This window comes from Bombina bombina, chromosome 1 (genome assembly GCF_027579735.1).
Source record: "Bombina bombina isolate aBomBom1 chromosome 1, aBomBom1.pri, whole genome shotgun sequence".
Taxonomy (NCBI): Eukaryota; Metazoa; Chordata; class Amphibia; order Anura; family Bombinatoridae; genus Bombina; species Bombina bombina.
The window spans coordinates 1,487,502,498-1,487,527,704 of NC_069499.1; the positions used below are offsets into that span (position 1 = coordinate 1,487,502,498).

General features: G+C 39.5%; 1 protein-coding gene across 1 annotated transcript in view; it reads right to left on the reverse strand.

The window, feature by feature from the left end:
* Positions 1-25,207, reverse strand: part of LOC128653786 (ABC-type organic anion transporter ABCA8) — a 405,751-nt gene that overhangs the window by 36,299 nt on the left and 344,245 nt on the right. The window contains exon 35 of the mRNA XM_053707294.1: positions 19,595-19,714. Coding sequence (XP_053563269.1) covers positions 19,595-19,714 — 120 coding nt within the window. The remainder of the gene's footprint in view (positions 1-19,594; positions 19,715-25,207) is intronic.

The following is a 25,207-nucleotide window of genomic DNA, read 5'->3' on the forward strand; positions in this document are numbered from 1 at the left end:
TCTGGTGTTGACATGTCCTGATCTGTAAAACTTCATGGTACAAATACTGCAGACCACAGGGTGCACCCACCCCCACATTGCAGCAACCCATATTGTATATGTGGTGCAATAGGTTTTTGGTAAGTCGTTAAAAAGAGGAAAAGGGGACACACAGGTTGGCAGCTGTTTAATAAGGTTGTCCCTGCTGGGCAGACTGTCTTTTGGGTGCCAATGGCATATAAAAGTGGGGTATATATTCTACCTTAATAAATATAACAATTGTAAGTAATCAATATAAAAGGGGCATGGGACAGACAACCCAGCATTACATACATATATGGGGGGAGGGTGTATGGTATTTAGGGGGGTGCTGTTAAATTTATTTACTAACACAAATTATAGTTATTTTTTTTTACTTTAAATTCAGTAAGGGTGGGTTTAATGTAAATAAAAAAGGCAATGAGCACCCAAACTTTAGAAATCGGTAAAAGTCCACACCTCAGGAGTCCAGCAAGAAATAGATTCAAGATAGTGAATTCATAGGACTTCTTTGATAGGAGACAAACACAGTGAAATGCCTGGTGAGCAGCACAATCCTGGTGCCAGACAGCACACAAATCCCTAAATCTACTTCTGCCCTAGGAAGATCATGGAGGGGAAAAATCAAATACAGGAAACAAGGTCTCATTTTTGTCAATGTCACAAATATACTTTTTTTGTGCAAGGACAAGATGGTGTAAGTTGTAATCAGAATCCGGTCAAACATGAAAGTATGGTCTCTGATCACCCCACCATCCCACTAACTAGGTAACTGGGGTTAACAGAAAGGCAGAGCCCAGCCATGCTGCTACCAGTGCCACGGGTTTGAAAGAGATTTATTGCACTTTTTAAGGATTCCTCCCCCCACCTCTGCTTAGAGATCCTTAAAATGTGCCCCAGGCAATGCATGGCATTCTGGCTCTGGGTCCTTTGTTGGAAGGGAACTTACTTGTTGGGTAATAATAGAACCGTAATTAAGCTGCATTTAGCGTGTTGCTAGTATCAGGCAAAAACAGGGCTATAAGTAAGTCTGGTCCTGATACCTTACCTTAGTCACGTCATCACCACATTCCTGACGGGTCGCAGAACAGAGCTGGGGGCCTGTCAGAATTTTTAGCCTCCCTTCTTCCCTTTGCTAAGTTGAGGCTGGAAGCGCCCCTCAGAATTATGCGCCCGGGGCAACAGCCCCTGTTGCCCCCCCCACGCTACGCCACTGCTCCTTGGTCTAGATTAAAAAATTGTGAACTGGGTGAAATGCTTGCTTAAGGACAGAAAACAAAGTGTCTTAGTAAATGGAGTTCATTCAGCAGAGGGGGCTGTTACTAGTGGTGTTCCTCAGGGATCAGTTCTGGGACCTGTTTTGTTTAACATATTTATCTGTGATATCAGCAAAGGGCTACAGGGGAAAGTATGTCTGTTTGCAGATGATACAAAAATTTGTAACAGAGTGGATGTTCCAGGGGGGTAGACAAAATAAGAAGTGATATACAACAATTGGAGGATTGGACAAATGACTGGGATCTAAAGTTTAACACAGCAAAGTATAAAATAATGCATTTAGGGAAGAAAAATCCAAATGCTAATTACAGACTCAATGACACTTTACTGGCTGTTACAGATGAGGAACAGGACTTGGGAATTATTATTTCAGATGATTTAAAACTTAGTAAACAATGTAGTAATGCAGTGAGTAAGGCTAGCAGAATGCTTGGATGTATTGGTAGAGGTATTTGCAGCAGAAATAGTAAGATTCTTATGCCACTTTATAGATCATTAGTTAGGCCTCATCTTGAGTATTGTGTACAGTTCTGGAGGCCATATCTTCAGAAGGATATTACCAAACTTGAATCTGTGCAAAGGAGGGCTACCAAAATGGTACATGGTCAAAAAAATAAAACTTACCAGGATAGGCTCAATGACCTAAATATGTATAGCTTAGAGGAGAGAAGGGAAAGAGATGATATGATAGCAACTTTCAAGTACAATAAAGGGCTTAGTAAAACTGAGGCTGTGGGTATTTTACATAAAATGGAAAATTCAAGAACAAGGGGTCATGATCTCAAGCTAAAGGGTAGTAGGTTCAGGAGTAATTTGAGGAAGCACTTCTTTACAGAAAGAGTGATTGATTTATGGAATAAACATCATCAAGAGGTAGTAGCAACAAACACATTGGGGGACTTTAAAAATGCATGGGACAAGCATAAGGCTATCCTACAAACTAGATACATTTATACTCGGCTAGATTTCGAGTTTTGCGTTATGAGGGGTGCGGTGATAAATTGCATGTTATTGTCACCGCTCACTTACCTACAGCGCTGGTATTACAGGTTTTCAGAAACCCGGCGTTAAAAGGCAAGAAGTGAGCGTAGAGCAAAATTGTGCTCCATACCGCACTCCAATACCAGCGCTGCTTAAGTCAGCGGTGAGCTGGTTGTACGTGCTCGTGCACGATTTCCCCATAGACATCAATGAGGAGAGTCGGCTGAAAAAAAGCCTAACACCTGCAATAAAGCAGCATAAAACTCCGTAACGCAGCCCCATTGATTCCTATGGGGAAACTAAATTTATGTTTACACCTAACACCCTAACATGAACCCTGAGTCTAAACACCCCTAATCTTACACTTATTAACCACTAATATGCCGCCCCTACATTGCCAACACCTACATTATATTTATTAACCGCTAATCTGCCACCCCCGACATCGTCGCCACCTACATTATACTTACTAACCCCCTAATCTGCTGCTCCCAACATTGCAGACACCTACATTATATTTATTAACCCCTAATCTCCCGCCCCCAATGTCGCCGCAACCTACCTACACTTTTTAACCCTTAATCTGTCGCTCCAACGTTGCCGCCACTATAATAAACATATTAACCCCTAAACCCCCGCACTCCCGCATTAATTATTATTAACCCCTAATCTGCCGTCCCTAACATCGCAGCCACCTACCTACATTTATTAACCCCTAATCTGCTGCCCCCAACGTCGCCGCCACTATTCTAAATTTATTAACCCCTAAACCTAAGTATAACCCTAACACCCCCTAAATTAAAGGGACAGTTCACTCAAAATCTCCCCTTTAAATTATTCCCAATCATCCTTTTAACCTGCTAGAGTGTATTAAATTGGTTACAAGTAGCTCCTTTACTCCTATTCAGCATTTGAAATAGCTGATTTAGCCTGTGGTATCACCACCTACACTGAACAAATTAATACTGGAGTATAGGCTATTGAATAGACTAAGTATACACAGCCAGCAGAAGAGATTACACTCTCAGTGGGATGTAGGATAGTTAAGTAATAAAATGATCATTTTCCATTGTTCTCTCTATGTATTGAGCTTTGGTGTTCCAGCCAAATAAAAGATAAGGAAGCAAGTCTGTTTACACAAACTTAGAACATAATGAGATCTGATATCACCTTTAAGTTCAACCCATTGTAATAGGTTGTGGTTTCAAAGCACAAAATCAGCTACTTCATATACACAAATAAGCATGAAAATTGAATGTATCAAATATTTTATACTCTGCAGTTGGTATAACAAGTCATTTAAAATACATTAATGGAAAAACAATTTTACAGTGTACTGTCCCTTTAAATATAATTAAAATAAATCTAAATAAAACCTACTATCATTACCTAAATAATTCCTATTTAAAACTAAATACTTACCTATAAAATAAACCCTAAGCTAGCTACAATATAACTAATAGTTACATTTTATCTAGCTTAGGGTTTATTTTTATTTTACAGGCAAGTTTTTATTTATTTTAACTAGGTAGAATAGTTAGTAAATAGTAATTAACTATTTACTAGCTACCTAGTTAAAATAAATACAAATTTACCTGTAAAATAAAACCTAACCTGTCTTACAGTTAAACCTAACATTACACTAAAATTAAATAAATTAAATTAACAAAATACAAATTTACCTGTAAAATAAAACCTAACCTGAGTTACACTAACACCTAACATTACACAATTAAATAAAATTACCTAAATTACAAAAAAAAGCCCCACTAAATTACAAAAAATAAAAAACAAATTATCAGATATTTAAACTAATTACACCTAATCTAATAGCACTATCAAAATAAAAAAGCCCCCCCCAAATAAAAAAAAAACCCTAGCCTAAACTAAACTACCAATAGCCCTTAAAAGGGCCTTTTGTGGGGCATTGCCCCAAAGAAATCAGCTATTTTACCTGTAAAAATAAATACCACCCACACAACCAACCCCCCAAATTAAATCCTAACTAAAAAACACTAAGCTCCCCATTGCCCTGAAAAGGGCATTTGGATGGGCATTGCCCTTAAAAGGACATTTAGCTCTATTGCAGCCCAAAGTCCCTAACCTAAAAATAAAACCCTCAACAAAGCGGCAAGAAGTCTTTATCCAAGCCGGCAGAAGTGGTCCTTCAGACGGGCAGAAGTCTTCATCCAGACGGCATCTTCTATCTTCATCCATCCGGCGTGGAGCGTGTCCATCTTCAAGACATACGGCGTGGAGCATCCTCTTCAAACGAAGTCTTCTTCCCGAATGAATTCTCCTTTAAATGATGTCATCCAAGATGGGATCCCTTGAATTCCGATTGGCTGATAGAATTCTATCAGCCAATCGGAATTAAAGGTGGAAAAAACCTATTGGCTTATGCAATCAGCCAATAGGATTGAGCTTGCATTCTATTGGCTGATTGAAATAGAAGACTTTGTTTGAAGAGAATGCTCCGCGCTGGATGTCTTGAAGATGGACCCGCTCCATGAATGAAGATAGAAGATGCCGTCTGGATGAAGACTTCTGCCCGTCTGGAGGACCACTTCTGCCGGCTTGGATGAAGACTTCTCCCGGCTTCGTTGAAGACTTCTCGCCGCTTCGTTGAGGACTTCTCGTGGCTTAGTTGAGGATGGATGTCGGCTCTTCAAAACTGTAAGTGGATCTTCAAGGGGTTAGTGTTAGGTTTTTTTAAGGGTTTATTGGGTGAGTTTTTTTTTTAGGTTAGGAACTTTGGGCAGCAATAGAGCTAAATGCCCTTTTAAGGGCAATGCCCATCCAAATGCCCTTTTCAGGGCAATGGGGAGCTTAGGTTTTTTTAGTTAGGATTTTATTTGGGGGGTTGGTTGTGTGGGTGGTGGGTTTTACTGTTGGGGGTGTTTGTATTTTTTTTACAGGTAAAAGAGCTGATTTCTTTGGGGCAATGCCCCGCATAAGGCCCTTTTAAGGGCTATTGGTAGTTTAGTTTAGGCAAGGTTTTTTTTTATTTTGGGGGGGCTTTTTTATTTTGATAGGGCTATTAGATTAGGTGTAATTAGTTTAAATATCTGATAATTTATTTTTTATTTTTTGTAATTTAGTGTTTGTTTGTTTTTGTAATTTAGGTAATTTTATTTAATTGTTGTGTAATGTTAGGTGTTAGTGTAACTCAGGTTAGGTTTTATTTTACAGGTAAATTTGTATTTACTTTAGCTAGGTAGTTAGGAAATAGTTAATAACTATTTACTAACTATTCTACCTAGTTAAAATAAATAAAAATTTGCCTGTAAAATAAAAATAAACCCTAAGCTAGATACAATGTAACTATTAGTTAGATTGTAGCTAGCTTAGGCTTTATTTTATAGGTAAGTATTTAGTTTTAAATAGGAATTATTTAGGTAATGATAGTAGGTTTTATTTAGATTTATTTTAATTATATTTAAGTTAGGGGGTGTTAGGGTTAGGGTTAGACTTAGGTTTAGGGGTTAATAAATTTAGAATAGTGGCGGCGACGTTGGGGGCGGCAGATTATGGGTTAATAAATGTAGGTAGGTGGTGGTGATGTTAGAGACGGCAGATTAGGGGTTAATAATATTTAACTAGTGTTTGCGATGTGGGAGTGCGGCGGTTTAGGGGTTAATATGTTTATTATAGTGGCGGCGATGTTGGGGCAGCAGATTAGGGGTTAATAAGTATAATGTAGGTGGCGGCGAAGTCGGGGCGGCAGATTAGGGGTTAATAAGTGTAAGATTTGGGGTGTTTAGACTCTGGGTTCATGTTAGGGTGTTAGGTGTAAACATAAATTTAGTTTCCCCATAGGAATCAATGGGGCTGCGTTACGGAGCTTTACGCTGCTTTATTGCAGGTGTTAGGCTTTTTTTCAGCCGGCTCCCCCCATTGATGTCTATAGGGAAATCGTGCACGAGCACGTACAACGAACTCACCACTGACTTAAGCAGCGCTGGTATTGGAGTGCGGTATGGAGCACAATTTTGCTCTACACTCACTTCTTGCCTTTTAACGCCGGGTTTCTGAAAACCTGTAATACCAGCGCTGTAGGTAAGTGAGCGGTGACAATAACGTGCAAGTTAGCACCGCACCCCTCAAAGCAAAACTCATAATCTAGCCAATTGTTTCCATGTTTCAATACTTCTCTTTAGTATGCTCATCATTATATTAGCTTTTTACCTATATGCAACTAAATAATGCATATTTGGGGCCATTGACTAAATATTTTTGACTCAGAAGCCGCTATTTATCAAGCTATCATCTAGCAGAATTCTTAAGATGTGAACAGACCTGTGGCTTCTGTCTTCTTGTCTCCTGAGTAGGAGACCAGCAGGCAAAGTTAAGAAGAAAAAAACCCCTCTATAAACATTTCTTTAAAGGCACAGTAAAAACATTTTTTTTATTGTTTAAAACAATAGATAATGCCTTTTATACCCATTCCCCATCTTTGCACAACCACCATTGTTACATTATTATACTTTATAACCTTTAAACCTCTAAATTTCTGCCTGTTTCTAAGCCACTAAAGACAGCTCCATGATCACATGCTTTTTATGAGTATTTCACAATAGGGGAGTGCTAGATAACATAGTGCTCACACCCGTGGGCTGTGCACAACACAGCACTAATTGGCTTAAATGCAAGTCAATAGATAATAAATAGAAAGTCATGTGATCAGGGGGCTGTCAGAAGATACTTAGCTACATGGTAATCACAGAGGTAAACAGTGTATTAATATAACTATGCTTTTGTGCAAAACTGGGGAATGGGTAATAAAGGGATTATCTATCTTTTTAAACAATAAAACATTTTTAGTTGACTGTCCCTTTAATTATCATAACCTGTCTTCAGTAATAATCCATTGAAAGAGAAAAGAGTTAAAAAAAAAATTACTTACCATACTAAAATAAAAAGCCATTTAGTTAAATTATATATTGATCTAGATTACAAGTGGATCACAAACATATTAGCTCTACAGTGCACTATTACCATCATTAAATCAATAGTGCTCATATTGTTGCGGTAATATTACAAGTTAAAAGTAATATGTAAGGACTCAATCGAAAGCCAAGGGTACGTTACCATCTGGAAGTTGTTAACCCAAGGAGCGCTTCGGCTGACGGTGTGTTAACAGAAAGAAGAAAGTTGAAGTTCTTCACAAAGTATAACATTTTATTTTAATAAAAAACAAACAAAAAAACAAATATATAGATATATGTGTGTGTGTTCTATTAATAAAAGTGTTACAGTTATATTTAAAATGATATGGTATACAACAAGGTGTTGGACTGGGAAGGGCTTAGCATTTTTATTTTTCAAAAACATACGTATATATTACTTTTATTATTATGCATAAATTTGTGTAAAATACTTTATTTTAATATGGTATACAAGTGTTTTATTATACTTCAGGTCTCCAAAGAGATTAAATTTTTCAATGCTATTATGTGTGCTAGACATAACTCACCACCTGTAATATGAGCAATGTTAGCATGGCTGTACTATCCATATAAAGGCCTCTATTTATCAAGCTGTCTACTTACCTGCATTCGACGGCCCCAATACGCTCGCCTAAGATCGCCTAACATCGCCGCCGCGGACCTGAATACGTTCACCAAATTTATCAAGAAAGCTGTCAAAAAGCCGCGCACCAAGTATGGTGCGATGAGCAGCTGACTGTTGTTAACAGTCATCGATCTTGCTGCTCATCGGCTTATTTGTAGCTTTCTTGCTAGCCTGTCACTAAGCACCCACACTATACTATACTGTTTTACCCCCTAAACTGCCGCTCCCGGAGCCCTGATCGGAACAGCCAATAGAATGCGAGGTCAATCCTATTGGCTGATTAGATCAGCCAATCGGATTGAACTTCAATCCGATTGGCTGATTGCATCAGCCAATAGGATTTTTCCTACCTTGATTCCGATTGGCTGATAGAATTCTATCAGCCAATCGGAATTCAAGGGACGCCATCTTGGATGACGTCATTTAAAGGAACCGTCATTCGTTGTTTAGTCGTCAGGATCGATGGATGCTCCACGTCGGATGTCTTCAAAATGAAGCCGCTCCTCGTCGGATGGAAGAAGATAGAAGATGCAGCCTGGATGAAGCCTTCTGCCGGTCTAGAGGTCCTCTTCTGCCTGGATAGGATGAAGACTTCTGCCGGTCTGGAGGTCCACTTGTGCCCAGCTGGGTGAAGACGTCTCAAGGTAGGGTGATCTTCAGGGGGTTAGTGTTAGGTTTTTTTAAGGGGGGTTTGGGTGGGTTTTAGAGTAGGGTTGGGTGTGTGGGTGGTGGGTTTTAATGTTGGGGGGGTTGTATTTCTTTTTTTACAGGTAAAAGAGCTGATTACTTTGGGGCAATGCCTCGCAAAAGGCCCTTTTAAGGGCTATTTGTAATTTAGTATAGGGTAGGGAATTTTATTATTTTGGGGGGATTTTTTATTTTATTAGGGGGCTTAGATTAGGTGTAATTAGTGTAAAATTCTTGTAAAAAAATTTTCTGTAATTTAGTGGGGTTTTTTTTTGTACTTTAGTTAATTTTATTTAATTGTAGGTAATTGTATTTAGTTTATTTAATTGTAGTATAGTGTTAGGTGAAATTTTAACTTAGGTTAGGATTTATTTTACAGGTAAATTTGTATTTATTTTAACTAGGTAGCTATTAAATAGTTAATAACTATTTAATAACTATTGTACCTAGTTAAAATAAATACAAAGTTGCCTGTAAAATAAAAATAAACCCTAAAATAGCTATAATGTAATTATTAGTTATATTGTAGCTATCTCAGGGTTTATTTTACAGGTAAGTATTTAGTTTTAAATAGGAATAATTTAGTTAATAATAGTAATTTTATTTAGATTAATTTAAATAATATTTAAGTTAGGGGGTGTTAGGGTTAGGGTTAGACTTAGGTTTAGGGGTTAATAACTTTAATATAGTGGCGGCGGTGTAGGGGGGGGGCAGGATAGGGGTAAAATAAAAATAAACCCTAAAATAGCTACAATGTAATTATTAGTTATATTGTAGCTATCTCAGGGTTTATTTTACAGGTAAGTATTTAGTTTCAAATAGGAATAATTTAGTTAATAATAGTAATTTTATTTAGATTCATTTAAATAATATTTAAGTTAGGGGGTGTTAGGGTTAGGGTTAGACTTAGGTTTAGAGGTTAATAAATTTAATATAGTGGCGGCGGTGTAGGGGGGGGGCAGGATAGGGATTAATAACTTTAATGTAGGTGGCGGCGGTGTAGGGGGGGCAGGATAGGGGTTAATAAGTTTAATGTAGGGGGGTGTCGGCTGTGTAGGGGGGCAGGATAGGGGTTAATAAGTTTAATGAGCGGCGGTTTAGGGGTTAAACATTTTATTTAGTTGCGGCGGGGTCCGGGAGTGGCGGTTTAGGGGTTAAACATTTTATTTAGTTGCGGTGGGGTCCGGGAGTGGCGGTTTAGGGGTTAATACGTATAATGTAGGTGGCGGCATTGTCAGGGCGGCAGTTTAGTGGTTAATAAGTATAATGTAGGTGGTGGCGGTGTAGGGGGGGGCAATTTAGGGGTGTTTAGACTCGGGGTACATGTTAGGGTGTTAGGTGCAGACACTTCCCATAGGAATCAATGGGATATCGGGCAGCAGTGAACATGAGCTTTCGCTGCTTTCAGACTCCCATTGATTCCTATGGGATCCGCCGCCTCCAGGGCGCTGGGCCGGAATAGTGGCAAGCGTACCTGGATGTTAAAAGCAGAAAGGGTGAGGGAAAATAGGGTTTATGAATAAGAATTGTAGGGTTAAATATTGCAGCTTAGATTAGCTTACCCTTTAATTCTAGAGCCGAGGCAGTAATATACCCCTGTATGTATAACTGATGCAACAGAGTTTGCAAAACAAAGAGAAAGACTGCCTGTCTCTAAATGACTATATAACCAAAACCCATTAATACTTGGAATCAAATATGTGTAATAAAATTGTCTCAAACAGCAACATTCGAACTCAAAAACTTTATTGGAGACAAAAGATTCGTCCAGCTGGACCCGTACACACGCACACACACACACACTGGTTAAAAATAGCTAGAACTCACAGACATATTGTAGTAGTAAATTGTCTAATATAAAAATCGAAAAGATTATTGCAAGAAATTATATGCAATCTTAAGACAAAATTGATTACCCCTCACATGAGGTTTTAGTCTAAGATTGCAATATCATAAGTATTTTGCAGGATAGTTACCATTATAAGTTATTTCGCCCATGTTGTTATATACATATATTACTCTCCAGGATATATAAAAACGTGACAATAGGAGACATACACTCAACAGATATATTCACTCTTAGGCTATGCGGTAGGTATTAATACAGAGAAAAGTATCAAGTATTATCTATATAAAGTATATCTCTAGATTAGGTCAAAAAATAAACTAACATATTTGGCTCCTTACACAGATTGCATCATTAAAGTTATTTAAACAACATATGAGAAAATAAAAGCCGTGGCCCTGTTAGTTATCACAATGACTAACGAGATAGCTAAAATGCTAGATATGCATGTTGTTTCTAATGGATATTATTTAGATACTTAAATCACTGTATTGCTTGTTAAATGTTGCATAAAACAGTGGAAACAAAGTATTACCCTCCTAAAAAAGCCTCTTCTATAGCGGAGGCTAAAATTAACGTTATACTGGCTGGATTTCTACAATAACAAGAAGCTGAGCTAGAAAAGTCTCTACTATAGCGGAGACTGAATTAACGTTATCCTGAGCGGAATTCGATTTATCAATAAACAAATCATATCATTGTCTGGATGAGCAAGCATCTAAAAACAGAGAGGTACTATGACCTCGTGAACAGTGCCCCTAAGGGTACCCCCCCTTTGGTTAATGCACACCACCCAGCCCAGGTGTGTTCCAGATAATATAATTGTGGTATATATATAAAGCTAGAGAGCTTCACACTGTGTAGACATGATTTGCCACAGTGTGGACACAGATTAGTGTTAGGACCAGTCTATTGTGGGACACCTTGTAAGTGGTGACTGGCTTAGCAAAATATGATCATATTGTGTGACTAAGATCCCATTTTTATTTAAATTTAAAAGCATATTTAACAGGCAATATTTTTTACAGCATAAATATAAGTCAATATTATTGTGAGATATTTATCCCAATCTTATTTGAACTATGTAAGTATATTTAGCAGACAGAAGTATATATAAATATGCTATAAATATGCTATAAATATGTGGACTTAAGTGGCTCTAGCTGTTGCTAGCGTCACGGCGTCACCTTTCTGCTCGTTGTAAGGGGCTGTGTCGGAATCTGGATGCGTGCGGCGCTGACGTCATCGCCGCAAGCTCCTCTCTCTAATGCTGGTCCAGATTCCTGTGGCATGAATCCTGCACCTATGTAAATTGCTCAGAACGATCTATCAATGCCCAAGTATAGGTGATACTTTGTGTGCTCCTGGGTGTGATAGATCGTTATTGCTCTGATTGCCTTATTGTTGATGATCCCTGCCTGTCTGACTACTCTGCCTGTTAACCCCTAAATTGCTGGATTAATATACTGCTGCTGAACTCTGCTTGTCTGACCACTCTGCCTGTTAACCCTTAATTGCTGGATTGATATACTGCTGCTGAACTCGGATTGTCTGACCACTCTGCCTGTTAACCCCTAAATTGCTGGATTGATATACTGCTGCTGAACTCTGCTTGTCTGACCACTCTGCCTGTTAACCCCTAATTGCTGGATTGATATACTGTTGCTGAACTCTACTTGCCTGACCGCTCTGCTTGATTGCCTCTCTGTTGCCAAACCCTGCCTGTCTGACCATTCTAGTGGTTTACCCTTGGACTGCTTTACTGTTGCCAATCCCTGCCTGTCTGACCCTTCCAGTGGTTTACCTTTGGACTGCTTTACCAATGCCAAACCCTGCCTGCCTGACCCTTCTTGCGGTTTACCCCTGAACTGCCTTTCTCTGATTCCCTGCCTGTTGCCGCCGAAGACTATCCTGCCTGTGGTGAGTGCCGCTTACCTCATCTTGCAAATTTTCTCTGCTCTGGGATATTCCATATTATTACGACTCGACGCCGGGATAAGAATACTACTGGCCGAGTTCGGTCTGATAATGGAATATCCCACAAGCATTACATTATACTTGGGCCATGGAGCCAGATGAGGTGGCAAGAGCAGTTTATCTTCAGGGACAGAGGCTGGGAACCCATACCACACAGTTGCAGAATATGGATTCAAAACTAGAGGCTATAACCGCTCAACTCTCTTTACTAGTTACAGCAAGGAATACCGCTCCTGTTGTTGTACCGCCAGTCTCTGCTCCTAGTACTGCGGCTTCTTCCTCTGCTTCTGGAAGTATACCCCGGATACCATTGCCTGACAAGTATGAAGGTACTACTGATTTCAGGGGTTTTCTTAACCAATGCAGGCTGCACTTCCGCAATGATCCTCACACCTTTCAGTCTCACCAGTCAAGGGTCACCTTTATTGTTTCATTACTGAAAGACAAGGCCCTAGCATGGGTCTCTCCCCTTTTGGAACAGAACGCTCCACTCCTGAACGACGCTTATGCGTTAATTTCTGGACTTACTTCTGTGTTTGGGACTTCTGGCTGTACTTCTGCTGCAGAATTTTCTCTCCTAGATCTCTGCCAGGGCAATAGAACTGTGGCACAATTTGCCATTGAGTTTCGTACCTTGGCACTAGAGACTAGTTGGGATGGCAGTGCCCTCAAGGCAGCCTTTAGGAGGGGTCTGCATGAATGCATCAAAGATGAACTCACTTATCGTGCTATTCCCTCTTCTTTGGATGACTTTATAACACTTTGTATCAGTCTAGACTCTTGCTTCCAGGAGAGACAAGCCGAGAGAGACAGAACTCAGAGAATCCTTCCCTCTCGTCTTTCTATTCGTCCGGTTTCTGCAGTATCCTCTACCTCTTCAAATTCTCCAACCACCCCAGTAGAGAAACCCATGGATATTTCCTCCTTCAAAATCTCTGAGTCTGAAAGACAGAGAAGGAGATTGAGACTATGCTTTTATTGCGATTCTAACTCCCACCAACTAAAGAACTGTGACATTCGGCCGGGAAAAGCCAATGCTTAGGGGATAACACTGGGGTACCTCTAAGCATTAACTCTACTAAATACCCTCACTCCTCTTGGATTCTTGGAATACCATCCACACTTAAGCCTTCATTGATTCAGGGGCAGCAGGAAACTTTCTGGATCACCATTTTATGATTCAAGCTGACTTGCCTCTTCTGCAGAAAAGACATTGTCTCAAAATAACTACTCTGGATGGCACCCCCCTTGGTTCAGGGTTTATCCATTTTTAGTCAGCCCCCTGACTTTGGGAGTCCTTCATACCGAACAGCTGCAGTTCAAAGTAATTTATTCTCCAGCACAGCCTGTCATCCTTGGTCTTCCTTGGCTTCGTATACACAATCCAAAGTTTGACTGGGCTGAAGTACAACTGGCCTCCTGGGGTACCTCCTGATTCCACTCCTGCCTTGCTAAAGTCACTCCTCTGCTCCACATCCCCATAGCCAGTATGCAGACTCCTCCAAACCATCCCTCAGTATATACAGACTTCGCAGATGTGTTTGAGAATAAAGCAGCCGATGTGCTGCCACCCCACCGTCCTTATAACTGCAAAATCGACCTCTTTGCCGGAGTCCCACTTTCTAAAGGGAGTACTTATCCACTCTCCAAAGCTGAAACCAAGTCCATGGAGGAGTACATCCAAGAAAACCTAGCTAAAGGTTTCATTCACCCTTCCTCCTCTCCTGCTGGGGCAGGCTTCTTTTTCGTCACTAAGAAGGATGGTGGGCACAGACCCTGCATCGACTACAGGGCCTTGAACAACATAACTATCAAGAATCGCTATCCCATTCCTTTGAACCGAACTGTATGACTCACTCCAGGATGCTCGCTTATTAACTAAGCTGGACTTACGTGAGACATACAATCTGATTCGTATCTTCCCAGGCCACGAATGGAAGACTGCCTTCAACACAAGATCAGGGCATTAAGAATACCTTGTAATGCCCTTTGGGCTGTGTAACACCCCTGCAGTCTTCCAGGCATTTGTCAACAATGTCTTCCGTGACCTCCTCAACCGCACTGTCATCGTCTATCTGGATGACATCCTTGTTTTGTCTTTCACTTTTAAGGAGCACCTTAAACTCGTGAGACAGGTATTTCAACATCTCAGAGACAATTCTTTGGTAGCCAAGCTAGGAAAATGTGAGTTTGATCAAGTTCAGATCCAATTCCTTGGTTATGTAATCTCGAAGGAGGGCCTTGCCATGGATCCTGCTAAACTCACCACAGTTTTAAAATGGCCTCAACCTACTTCATTAAAAGAATTACAGAGATTCTTGGTGTTCTCCAATTATTACTGCAAGTTTACTCACTGAATTGACAAAACGGAACAAAGACTGTAAACATTGGCCTCCTGAAGCCATAAATACATTATCTTGTTCTGCTCCTGTGCTCCACCATCCTGATCCTGACCTACAGTTCACTTTAGAAGTTGATGCCTCCGAGATAGGGGCTGGAGCAGTTCTAGCCCAAAGGGATCCTTTGACTTCCAAGTCACACCCTGTAGCTTTATTCTCTAAATGCTTTACTCCTGCAGAGAGGAATTACGATGTGGGTAATCGTGAACTCTTAGCCATTAAGATGGCTTTGACTGAATGGCGTTAGAGGGCACCGCCAGCCAATCCCATTCAGATTCCCACCGACCACAAGAATCTGACTTACCTAGCGACTGCTCATCGACTCAATCCTCGACAGGCCAGGTGGGCCTTGTTCTTTTCCCGTTTTAACTTTGTGGTCTCTTATCTTCCTGGGACCAAGAGCAAGAAGGCGGATGCTCTTTCCCATCAGTTCCCTCACTCAAGTGATTCCTCTGAAGCTCTTATTGTACACATCATACCTCCCTCCTGTGTGGTTGCTCAACTAAATACCACCCTTCTGCAAGACTGCAACGTGCCCAGTCTAGTAAACCTCCTGGGGCCCCTGTGGCCTCCGATATCCTCTTTGTACCTCTGAACCTATGCACCCCTGTGCTATCCTGGGCTCATGATATTAAACCATCAGGACATCCTGGTTTGACTAGGACTTTTAAGCGTCTTTCCCAACATGTATGGTGGCCTACTATGAAATCTGATGCTCAGGATTATGTGAAAGCCTGCACAACTTGTACTGCCAACAAAACTCCCAGATCCTTGCCTCCTGGCTTGCTCCAACCTTTGTCCATTCCCAAACAACCATGGACACACATCACTATGAACTTCATTGTGGACTTCCCACCTTCTGACCACCATACAGTTATCTGGGTTGTGGTGGATCGGTTCTCCAGACTGGCTCATTTTGTACCTTTAATGAAACTGCCATCGGCCCAGGAATTATCTTCTCTTTTTCTCTTGCATGTGGCACGACTTCATGGCATTCCTGTGAATATTGTTTCCGACAGAGGTCCACAATTCATCTCTACCTTTTGGAGAGCCTTTTGCAAGTTGATTGGAACCACTGTTTCCCTGTCTTCTGGCTACCATCCTCAGACCAATGGACTAACTGAGAGAGTAAACCAGGATCTCGAGGCCTACCTTACATTCTTTGACAATTCTCTCCATGCCAATTGGTCTGACTGTTGCCCTTAGCCAAGCTGGCAAGTAACACTCATTGGCACTCTTCTCTACGATGTTGTCCATTTCAAGCTGCAGCAGGATATCAACCTCGTGTCTTCACTCTTTCTGCTCAGTCCACTGGGGTTCCTGATGCAGACCGACACGTTACTAAACTCACAATTTATTGGCAACATATTCGCTCTCAGCTACGTTCAGCTGTCTCTAGATACAAGAAGTTTGCTGATCTCCATAGAGCGTCTGTACGTGCCATTTTGGTAGGTGAACATGTTTGGGTCTCTACTCGACATATTCATCTACTTCAACCCTGTCACAAACTAGGGCCTAGGTTTATCGGTCCTTACAAAGTCCTGAAAAGACTGTCTCCTGTTGCCTACAAAGTGGCCTTGCCCAAAACTCTACGCATACACCCAGTCTTCCACATCTCTCTACTCAAGCCTTACATCAGGAATAGATATACCCGACTCAGAGCTCCTCCTCCTCCGCTCCTGGTCCATGGCGACCCTGAATATGAGGTTGCTAAGATCCTGGACTCCAGATACAGGAGCAGAGAACTGCAGTATATTGTACATTGGAAGGGTTATTCTGTTATGGATAGTTCCTGGGTTCCTGCCCGTAATGTACATGCTCCATCTTTGGTCTCCAGATTCCATGTTACTCACCCTTTGAAGCCGACTCTGTTTCCCAAAGTGAACCCTTGAGTGAGGGGCTATGTCACACCGCGCTGCACCGCTCTAGCTGTTGCTAAGGGCACGGCGTCTCCTTCCTGCTCGTTGTCAGTGACTGTGTTGGATCCGGATGCGTGCGTCGCTGACGTCCTCGCCGCACGCTCCTCTCTCTGATGCCGGTCCGGATTCCTGTGGCGCGAATCCTGCACCTATGTAAGTTGCTCAGAATGATCTATCACTGCCCAAGTATAGGTGATACTTTGTGTGCTCCTGGGTGTGATAGATCGTTATTGCTCTGATTGCCTTATTGTTGATGATCCCTGCCTGTCTGACTACTCTGCCTGTTAACCCCTAAATTTCTGGATTGATATACTGCTGCTGAACTCTGCTTGTCTGACCACTCTGCCTGTTAACCCCTAAATTACTGGATTGATATACTGCTGCTGAATACTGCTTGTCTGACCACTCTGTCTGTTAACACCTAAATTGCTGAATTGATATACTGCTGCTGAACTCTGCTTGTCTGACCACTTTGTTTGATTAACCTCTATTGTTCTGGATTGCCTCTCTGTTGCCAAACTCTGCCTGCCTGACCATTCTAGTGGTTTTCCGTTGGACTGCTTTACCGTTGCCAAACCTTGCCTGACCATTCTAGTGGTTTACCTTTGGACTGCTTTACCGTTGCCAAAACCTGCCTGCCTGACCCTTCTTGTGGTTTACCCCTGAACTGCCTTTCTCTGATTCCCTGCCTGTTGCCGCCGAAATCTTTCCAGCCTGTGGTAAGTGCCGCTTACCTCATCTTGCGAACTTTATCTGCTCTGGGATATTCCCTATCATTCTGGCTCGACGCTGGGATAAGAAGACTACTGGCTGAGTTCGGTCTAATAGTGGAATACCCCACGAGCATTACAGAGACATGCACAAGGATGTGTATGTTTAATATGTCTATATAATTTATTACTATACAATTGATCAGTATGCCATGTGTGGTCTTGAATTGTGCATCTTCAGTAGTATTAAATAGTCCCATATAGATTGAACATATTTTTTATTGATACTGGAAAATATAAGTATATTTAATGAAAACATGAGACTATGTTCCTGTAATATTTACTAAATGTTCAACCATGGAGGTTGGACTACCATATGCATTCCTAAGGGCCAATGAGGGACAAGCTTTGATTAAGGGCTTAACCAAAATTTCACCAATGATTAGAAAATAGGTGGGTTTTATCACAGAGGTAAAAACACTTGCACAGGAAGTAAAAGGGTGGTCAATAGTGGTCAATGTTGGTCAATGCTGGTGGATCCTGCTTAACTTGACTTACTGACTTAAACTGCTGCCTTGGAAATACGCAGAGTTTTGTAAGACAAAATTGGGCCTAACATTTACTTCCAGATTTGTGCATTCTCTCTTATATGACAGTGAAAAGATAAGCTGAATTTTTATACTGGTTTGTTGGTAATGTATTAATGGTTATTTTACATTTTGAATAGATTTTAGCAAATAAATTCTTTATAGCATAGAATAGCTGCAGCTGTGAGTTAAAAGGTATCTTATTCTTATACTTAATATTGATTAGACTAGGGTAGTAAGTGGACTGGTGTTAAATATTATTATTAAGAAAGGATTTATATATTTTTATGTCATAATTTAATTGCAGTTATTGTGATATATTTTAGAATTTGTTTTATTGTGGCTAAATAAGAAGTTATTTCATGCTTGATTAATTGGCATATGTTAAATTGGTAGTATTGTGTAACAATCTCTGGGTTTAAGTGAAGTATATTAGGTTATATTGGGTCGAAAAGAGTGAATTTTATTTCCCTGGAAATTTCGTTAGACTTATTGAATCAGAGTTGCTGGCTAATTATAGATTGTTCTGGTATACTCATCTGTGATATATTAATAGGCGATTCATTTGGAGCTAAGGTTAATTTATAGAAATATATTTTATGGTTTGCTTTGTATAGAAAATTATAACAGCATAGACATATATAATTGATTCATAATCTATTTTCTACGTTAATATATTCAATGTGTATATCAAGCTTAAAGGGACACTGAACCCAATTTTTTTCTTTCATGATTCAGATAGAGCATGACATTTTAAGCAACTTTCTAATTTACTCCTATTATCAATTTTTCTTTGTTCTATTGCTATCTTTATCTTAAAAGCAGGAATGTAAATCTTAGCAGCCAGCCCATTTTAGGTTCAGCACCATGGATAGCGCTTACTTATTGGAGGCTTACATTTACCCACCAATAAGCAAGCATAAGCCAGGTTCTCAACCAAAAATGGGCCGGCTCCTATGCATCACATTCCTGCTTTTTAAATAAAGATAGCAAGAGAACGAAAAAAATTGATAATAGGAGTAAATTAGAAAGTTGCTTAAAATCGCATGCTCTATCAGAATCATGAAATAAAAAATTGGGGTTTAGTATCCCTTTAACTGATCAGAACTAAGGAATAAATATTAATTTTTAATAAAAAATATAGTTACGTAAATATATAATACGTGGTTACTAATGATGTATAATTAAATAATATTGTAACCTAGGATATATCTAACAATCTAATTCTACACACACACATAATGCAGTAGACTTAGGAAAAACAGAACACACTGCAAGTACTAGCACTAACACTGGAAAAAACTAAAAGTATAAAATAGCTGTCAGTGAGTGTATTTGAGGCAATTAAAAATAGCTGACAGAGGCACACAATTGCACTGTCAATGTGATTAAAGATGGCTGAGCTTCCCCTAGTCTCCATATTTAGAGAACTTGCACTATCTGACCCCCAGATGTCAGCGCACCCTTGGCTTTTGCTCAAGCACTAACTTTTTACTTGTTATATGAAAGTAAAAATGGAATCCCTATGGGTTTCGTTTGAGCAATGTTAGTGCACCATAAAGCTAACATTTCTCTCTACTCTCTACTTGGTATCTAGGCCTATATTTTTATTCCTTACCTGAGTTTCCCAGATATCATGATAGCCACACGATCACACACTGCTTCTGCCTCCTCCATGTAATGAGTTGTCAGAATTGCTCCTCTTTCCTTATTTTTGAAAGCCGCTCTGATTGCTCTCCTTTAACAAGAATCTGACATTAGTATAAGGACAGAAGGGCCCATCAGACTTACCTTGGCAGAGAGATTCTGCCCGGAGGCACATCCAATGTACGGATGACTGTTTGAGGGGTAATCACATCTTTTGTCCCACCACTAGTTAGTCATGATGCTATCTTGTTCCAGCCACCATAGTCAGAAATGCTACAGCAGTGGCAGTGTAAAGCTTGCACCAAATTAGCTACACATTCTCTGGAGATCTGAGGTCTACACTTGTTCTTATTCCCCTTCAGGAGTTTGCTACAGCCTAGAATATCTTCTATACTACTTGTACAAGGACTACCTAAAAAGGACAGAAGGTGAGTATAAGCCTGGCCACATTCTTGTGATTATATGCACAGACTGTCACACAGAATTTTCCTGCTGCCATTATAAAGTCAAGAGTGACTGTTTGCAATTTATGTTCAGCTTAATAATCCCCTTACCTGCTAAAGCCTGTGATTTCCTCTTTGCTGGATAAGATAGAGATTTCTGGCATTTGTACCATTATTGGCTTGCAGATATTGAGAGATGGCCTGAAGTTCTTTATAGTTCATTGTTCTATATTTTTGTAATATACCCTTGTTGTGTTTTTTGGTTTTCTTTACTACTGGAGCAGTTATTTGCTTGAGTTTCATTGCAAACACAATTGATTGTCATACTTATACTTCTCTTTTAGAAAACACTGGAACTTTCTCTCATTTTCCCATTTTCCATTGTCTACTGTATATTGCTTATATGTGATTTCTATAGATTTTGCTCTTATATCTTTGAAGTTGTACTGGTTTGGACCTTATTTAACTTATTTATACCTTACTCACAGTTAACCACCCTTTACACTTAGTGGTGCTGGCATCATATAACATTGCCTTCTGTTGGGAGGAATATATTTGTGAAAAAACAAACACATTATTTTCCTTAAAATATCTAATAGGGCTAAAACCCACAGGAAAAAAGAAGCAGAACTTCTCAAGATTCTCCTACGCCATCAGTGAATTCCCCAGCTGCCAAACTACAGTCCACTTATACCATTCCTACTTCAGACCAGCAGCTTAACTATTTGCTTCTAGCCAAGCTAGGCAATTTACAGAAATGCATGGATTATTTTACAGCAGAGGTGAAACAGTTTAATTCAAGATTATTTATGGCTGAGCAATGTATATCTGATCTTGAGAATGGTGAAAATAGCTCCATCATTAAGTTCAATAACTTAATTAAAAAACATTTCTCTTTACATCAAAAAATAGATGACTTGGAGAACTGTTCTCGTAGAAATAACATCCGGGTGGTGGGGCTTCCTGAGTCAGTCCGTCCAATTTGTTGAAAGCATCTCCTAAATACATTACCATGATAGTGGAAATGGCACACAGGATAGGAGGAAAGAGGCCGGCTTTATCTGATAAGACTACCGCTCCTAGGGGAATGATGAATAAATATTTGAATTTCCAGTCCAAAGTGCAACTCCTAAGAGGGTATCGCAAAAATCAGATGCTTCTGTATGATGATAAACGGATCAATATATTCTAAGACTACTCAATGGATCTGCTAAAATGACCAAAGTAGTTTGCCCTGCATTGCACGTTGCTGCTTAAAAAAAGAGACAAGCTACACTTCTCTAACCAGCACACCTCCGACTTTAAACTCAAAATTGCCCCAAGTTTTTTGATTCCCCCAAGGAAGCTCAAGATATTGTGGAACAAGTATTGAAAAATTCTGCAGACCAACTGCAGCACTATGAGGACTCAGCAGGCTGAGGTAATTTGATTTTAGCCCTTGGGCAACATAATGTATGTTGGGTTATTGCTGGGAATATAATCTGGTATTTGAATTTGTTGTTTGTTGTTTTAGAACTGAGTTAGTTGAAATGTGTCATATGCTACAAGATGCCAAATATATGGTTAGAGGTTATATGTGGTACAACAGCACACATACTTGATGGGTCCTCTCCCCTCAATACACTATTACTTTTTTTATTTTCTCCCTCTCTTATTTAAATGACTGTAAAACTCCTTTCTTGGAATATTGGGGGGATTAATTCACCTATCAAAAGGAAAACTGCTTTATCACATTTAAAATGGCATAATGCCGATATCATATTCCTACAGCAAAGCCACCTTAATGCCCCTGAACATGAAAAACGTAAATGCCCCTGATAATAATTCAAGGAGGGGTGTAGCCTTTCTGTTTAATAAAACTCTTCATTGCCATATAGATAACACAATTATTTACCCTGATGACAGGTTTTGACTGTGAAACTTAAATGGCATAATAATTGGTACACTTTGTGCAGGTTTTATGGCCCAAATAGGCATGATCCGGGTTTTCTAGCATATGCTGGTTGGACAGCTAACTCAATTACTTGATACTGTTCTTATTATAGCCAATTTTTAATCTAACCCTTAACCCAGTTTTAGATTTAAAAACCCTAGTAGTTTTGCCCCAGGAAGCTCGCCATATGGCCGACTAAGTGCTAGATTATGAGTGACGCGCTAATTGTAGCACGCAAGCAATAATGTTTTTTTCTTTGCTTTTGGTGCGTAACAGAAATAGCACACATATTAGGAGATAAAAGTAAACTTGTTCGCTCAAGAGCACGATATAAGCTCATCAGGTAAGTGTGTAAGTTGCATTAAACACAACATAAATACACTTAATATAAACAATGCCTGATAAAAATGAGTTAACAAATATTTAAAAAGTTATAAGGGCTCAAAGATATATGGTATAAGGTGTTTTAAAAAAAAAAAAAAAATAGGCTTTAACATATATATGCATACATAGACATGTCTAAATATGTGTATGTATTCATATTTATACATATTTATGTGTGTATGTATATACAGTATATATAAATATATGTACAGATATATTTAAAGGGACATTATACACTCATTTTTTCTTTGCATAAATGTTTTGCAGATAATCTATTTATATAGCCTATACAGTTTTTTTTTTTTTTTAATGTATAGTTTTGCTTATTTTTAAATAACATTGCTCTGATTTTCAAGCCCCAAAGTTTTGTGCAAAGGGTCTTTTCATATGCAAAAGAAGGGTGAGGGGGGAGTGTCTTATTTCCCACTTGCAGTGGGCTTTCCAGCTACCTTTTCAACAGAGCTAAACTGAGAGCTTCTAAGTAAGTTTTTAAACAATTTTATACTGGATTTTTATATCAGTATCTGTGCATTTTATTTTTTAAAGTAGTGTCTATTACATGCAGTTATATGAAAATTGGTATATACTGTCCCTTTAAAATTAAGTATGTATGCATTTTACTGTATATTTACTGTACACATTTAACATTCTAATGTTCTTTAATTACAGGACAATGTACTTTATATTGTAAATACATATTTCCCTATATATTCATATATACCTATACCTGTATATCTATTTCTATGTATTTTACATTAACAGTATCATATACATATATATATATATATATATATATATATATATATATATATATTCAATAATAAAAAGTAAATTATTTGTGAAGAACATAGAAATATAAAATATGTGTAATGCGCATTGGGTTTTGGGCATTGGACTAACTCGGTCAGGTTAGTGAACATGAAGAATTGATAACTTCAATGTGCATTATTAAAATATTTAACATAAACTATTAATACAATTATTACAAATTATTATGTATGTTTACTAATATTTAATAATTTTATTAATATTTTATATGTAATATTTCAATATTGCGCATTGAACTTAGTAGTTCTTCATGTGCGCTAAACAAACCACGTTAGTCCAAAATCGTGAACCCCCATATAGTCAATAATTACCTTACCTATTTAGGCATAAATGTATCAGCTAACCCTTATACATGCCATGACTGTAATATGGTTCCCATAATTCATTGAATTAAAATAGATTTGTCTTTTTGGGGTACATTGCTGCTGTCCCTTATGAAGAAGATAAACATTACCGTATTAAAATTAATATTCTCCCTAGGCTTTTCTATGCAATGCAGATGCTCTCTATACGATGTAAAGACATTACAGCTATCAATAAAGCATTTGATAGCATTTTGTGGAAAGGAAATAAACCGTGACTTAGGAAGTTATGTATACCTTATTCAAAGGGAGGTTTGCTTTGGACTGGCAGTTGGGTATACAACCGCATGCCACTCTTTCAGTTGCTTGCTGACCTACAGACCCATACAATTGCTGCAAAGCCTTTTTTCACCCCAGTGCTTGAGTTTTTTTGCTACCTACATTTAAACTCTAAAGTCAAATTTCAGTGAGTGACCCACATAAATTATATATTGGGGTTTTTTCAGCAGGCCCAGCAGATTCAAAATATGCCATTATTATATTTATAATTCATGGCATGGGCAAAAATATTGCAACATACAAGATTGGCACTCCCATGAAACCGGGGAGTGCTGCCCACTAGGCCACCCATGATTCCCAGCCTGAAAAGGGCTCATCATTCACTTGCAGGCTGTGATGTGCATGACAAACATAGCTCGTCATGCGCATCAGATAGAGCCTACAATTTCAAATAGAGCCTACGATTTCAAACAACTTTCCTATTTACTTCTATTATCTAATTTTTGTTATCTTGTATCCTTTGTTGAAAAGCATACCTAGGTAGGCTCAGGAGCTGGCTGATGATTGAGCAACCCCCTGCCCAATCCTGTTCAGGAGCTAGTGGGAAGAACTTCGGGGTCCCACCATGCTGTGGGACATGCTCATAATACAGCGTTTACCTAAAGAGGCCTATCTATCAAGCTCCGAATGGAGTTTGAAGGGCCATTTTTCTGGCGAGTCTTCAGACTCGCCAGAAACGCAAGCAATGGAGCAGCGGACCGCTGCTCCATAACCCTGTCCACCTGCTCTGATGAGGCGGACAGGAATCGCCGCAATTCAACCCGATCGAGTACGATTAGGTTGATTGACACCTCCATGCTGGCGGCCAATTGGCCGCTAGTCTGCAGGGGGCGGTGTTGCACCAGCAGCTCTTGTGAGCTGCTGGTGCAATGCTGAATACGGAGAGCGTGTTGCTCTCCGCATTCAGCTAAGTCTTGCGGACCTGATCTGCACTGTCGGATCAGGTCCGCAAGACCTTTGTTAAATTGGCCTCATAGTCTTGGTCCGATTTTAATACAACTCCATCTGCGTCTTCTGATGTTATTGATCATGTCCTGTCTGACCAAGCGCCATAGCTGAAAGTAGAGCCGGTGTTCTGTCAGAATAAGCTACCCATCAGAAAAAGCTACCCTAGCACTGCGCATGCACTATTTGACGTCACCGCATTCCAAATCGGTATCACAAATATGTTTGGAATGCTGTAACCTCAGACAGCACATGCAGAATTATAGGGTAGCTTTTTCTGACAGTGGAGAAATTCCTCACAGAGGTAGCTTATTATGACTAATATATTTTGATTTGTTATAGGATAACTGCGCATGCAAACTTCGAGAGGCAGGTCAAAATAAAGGCTCCACATTTTTAACCCCTAAAAA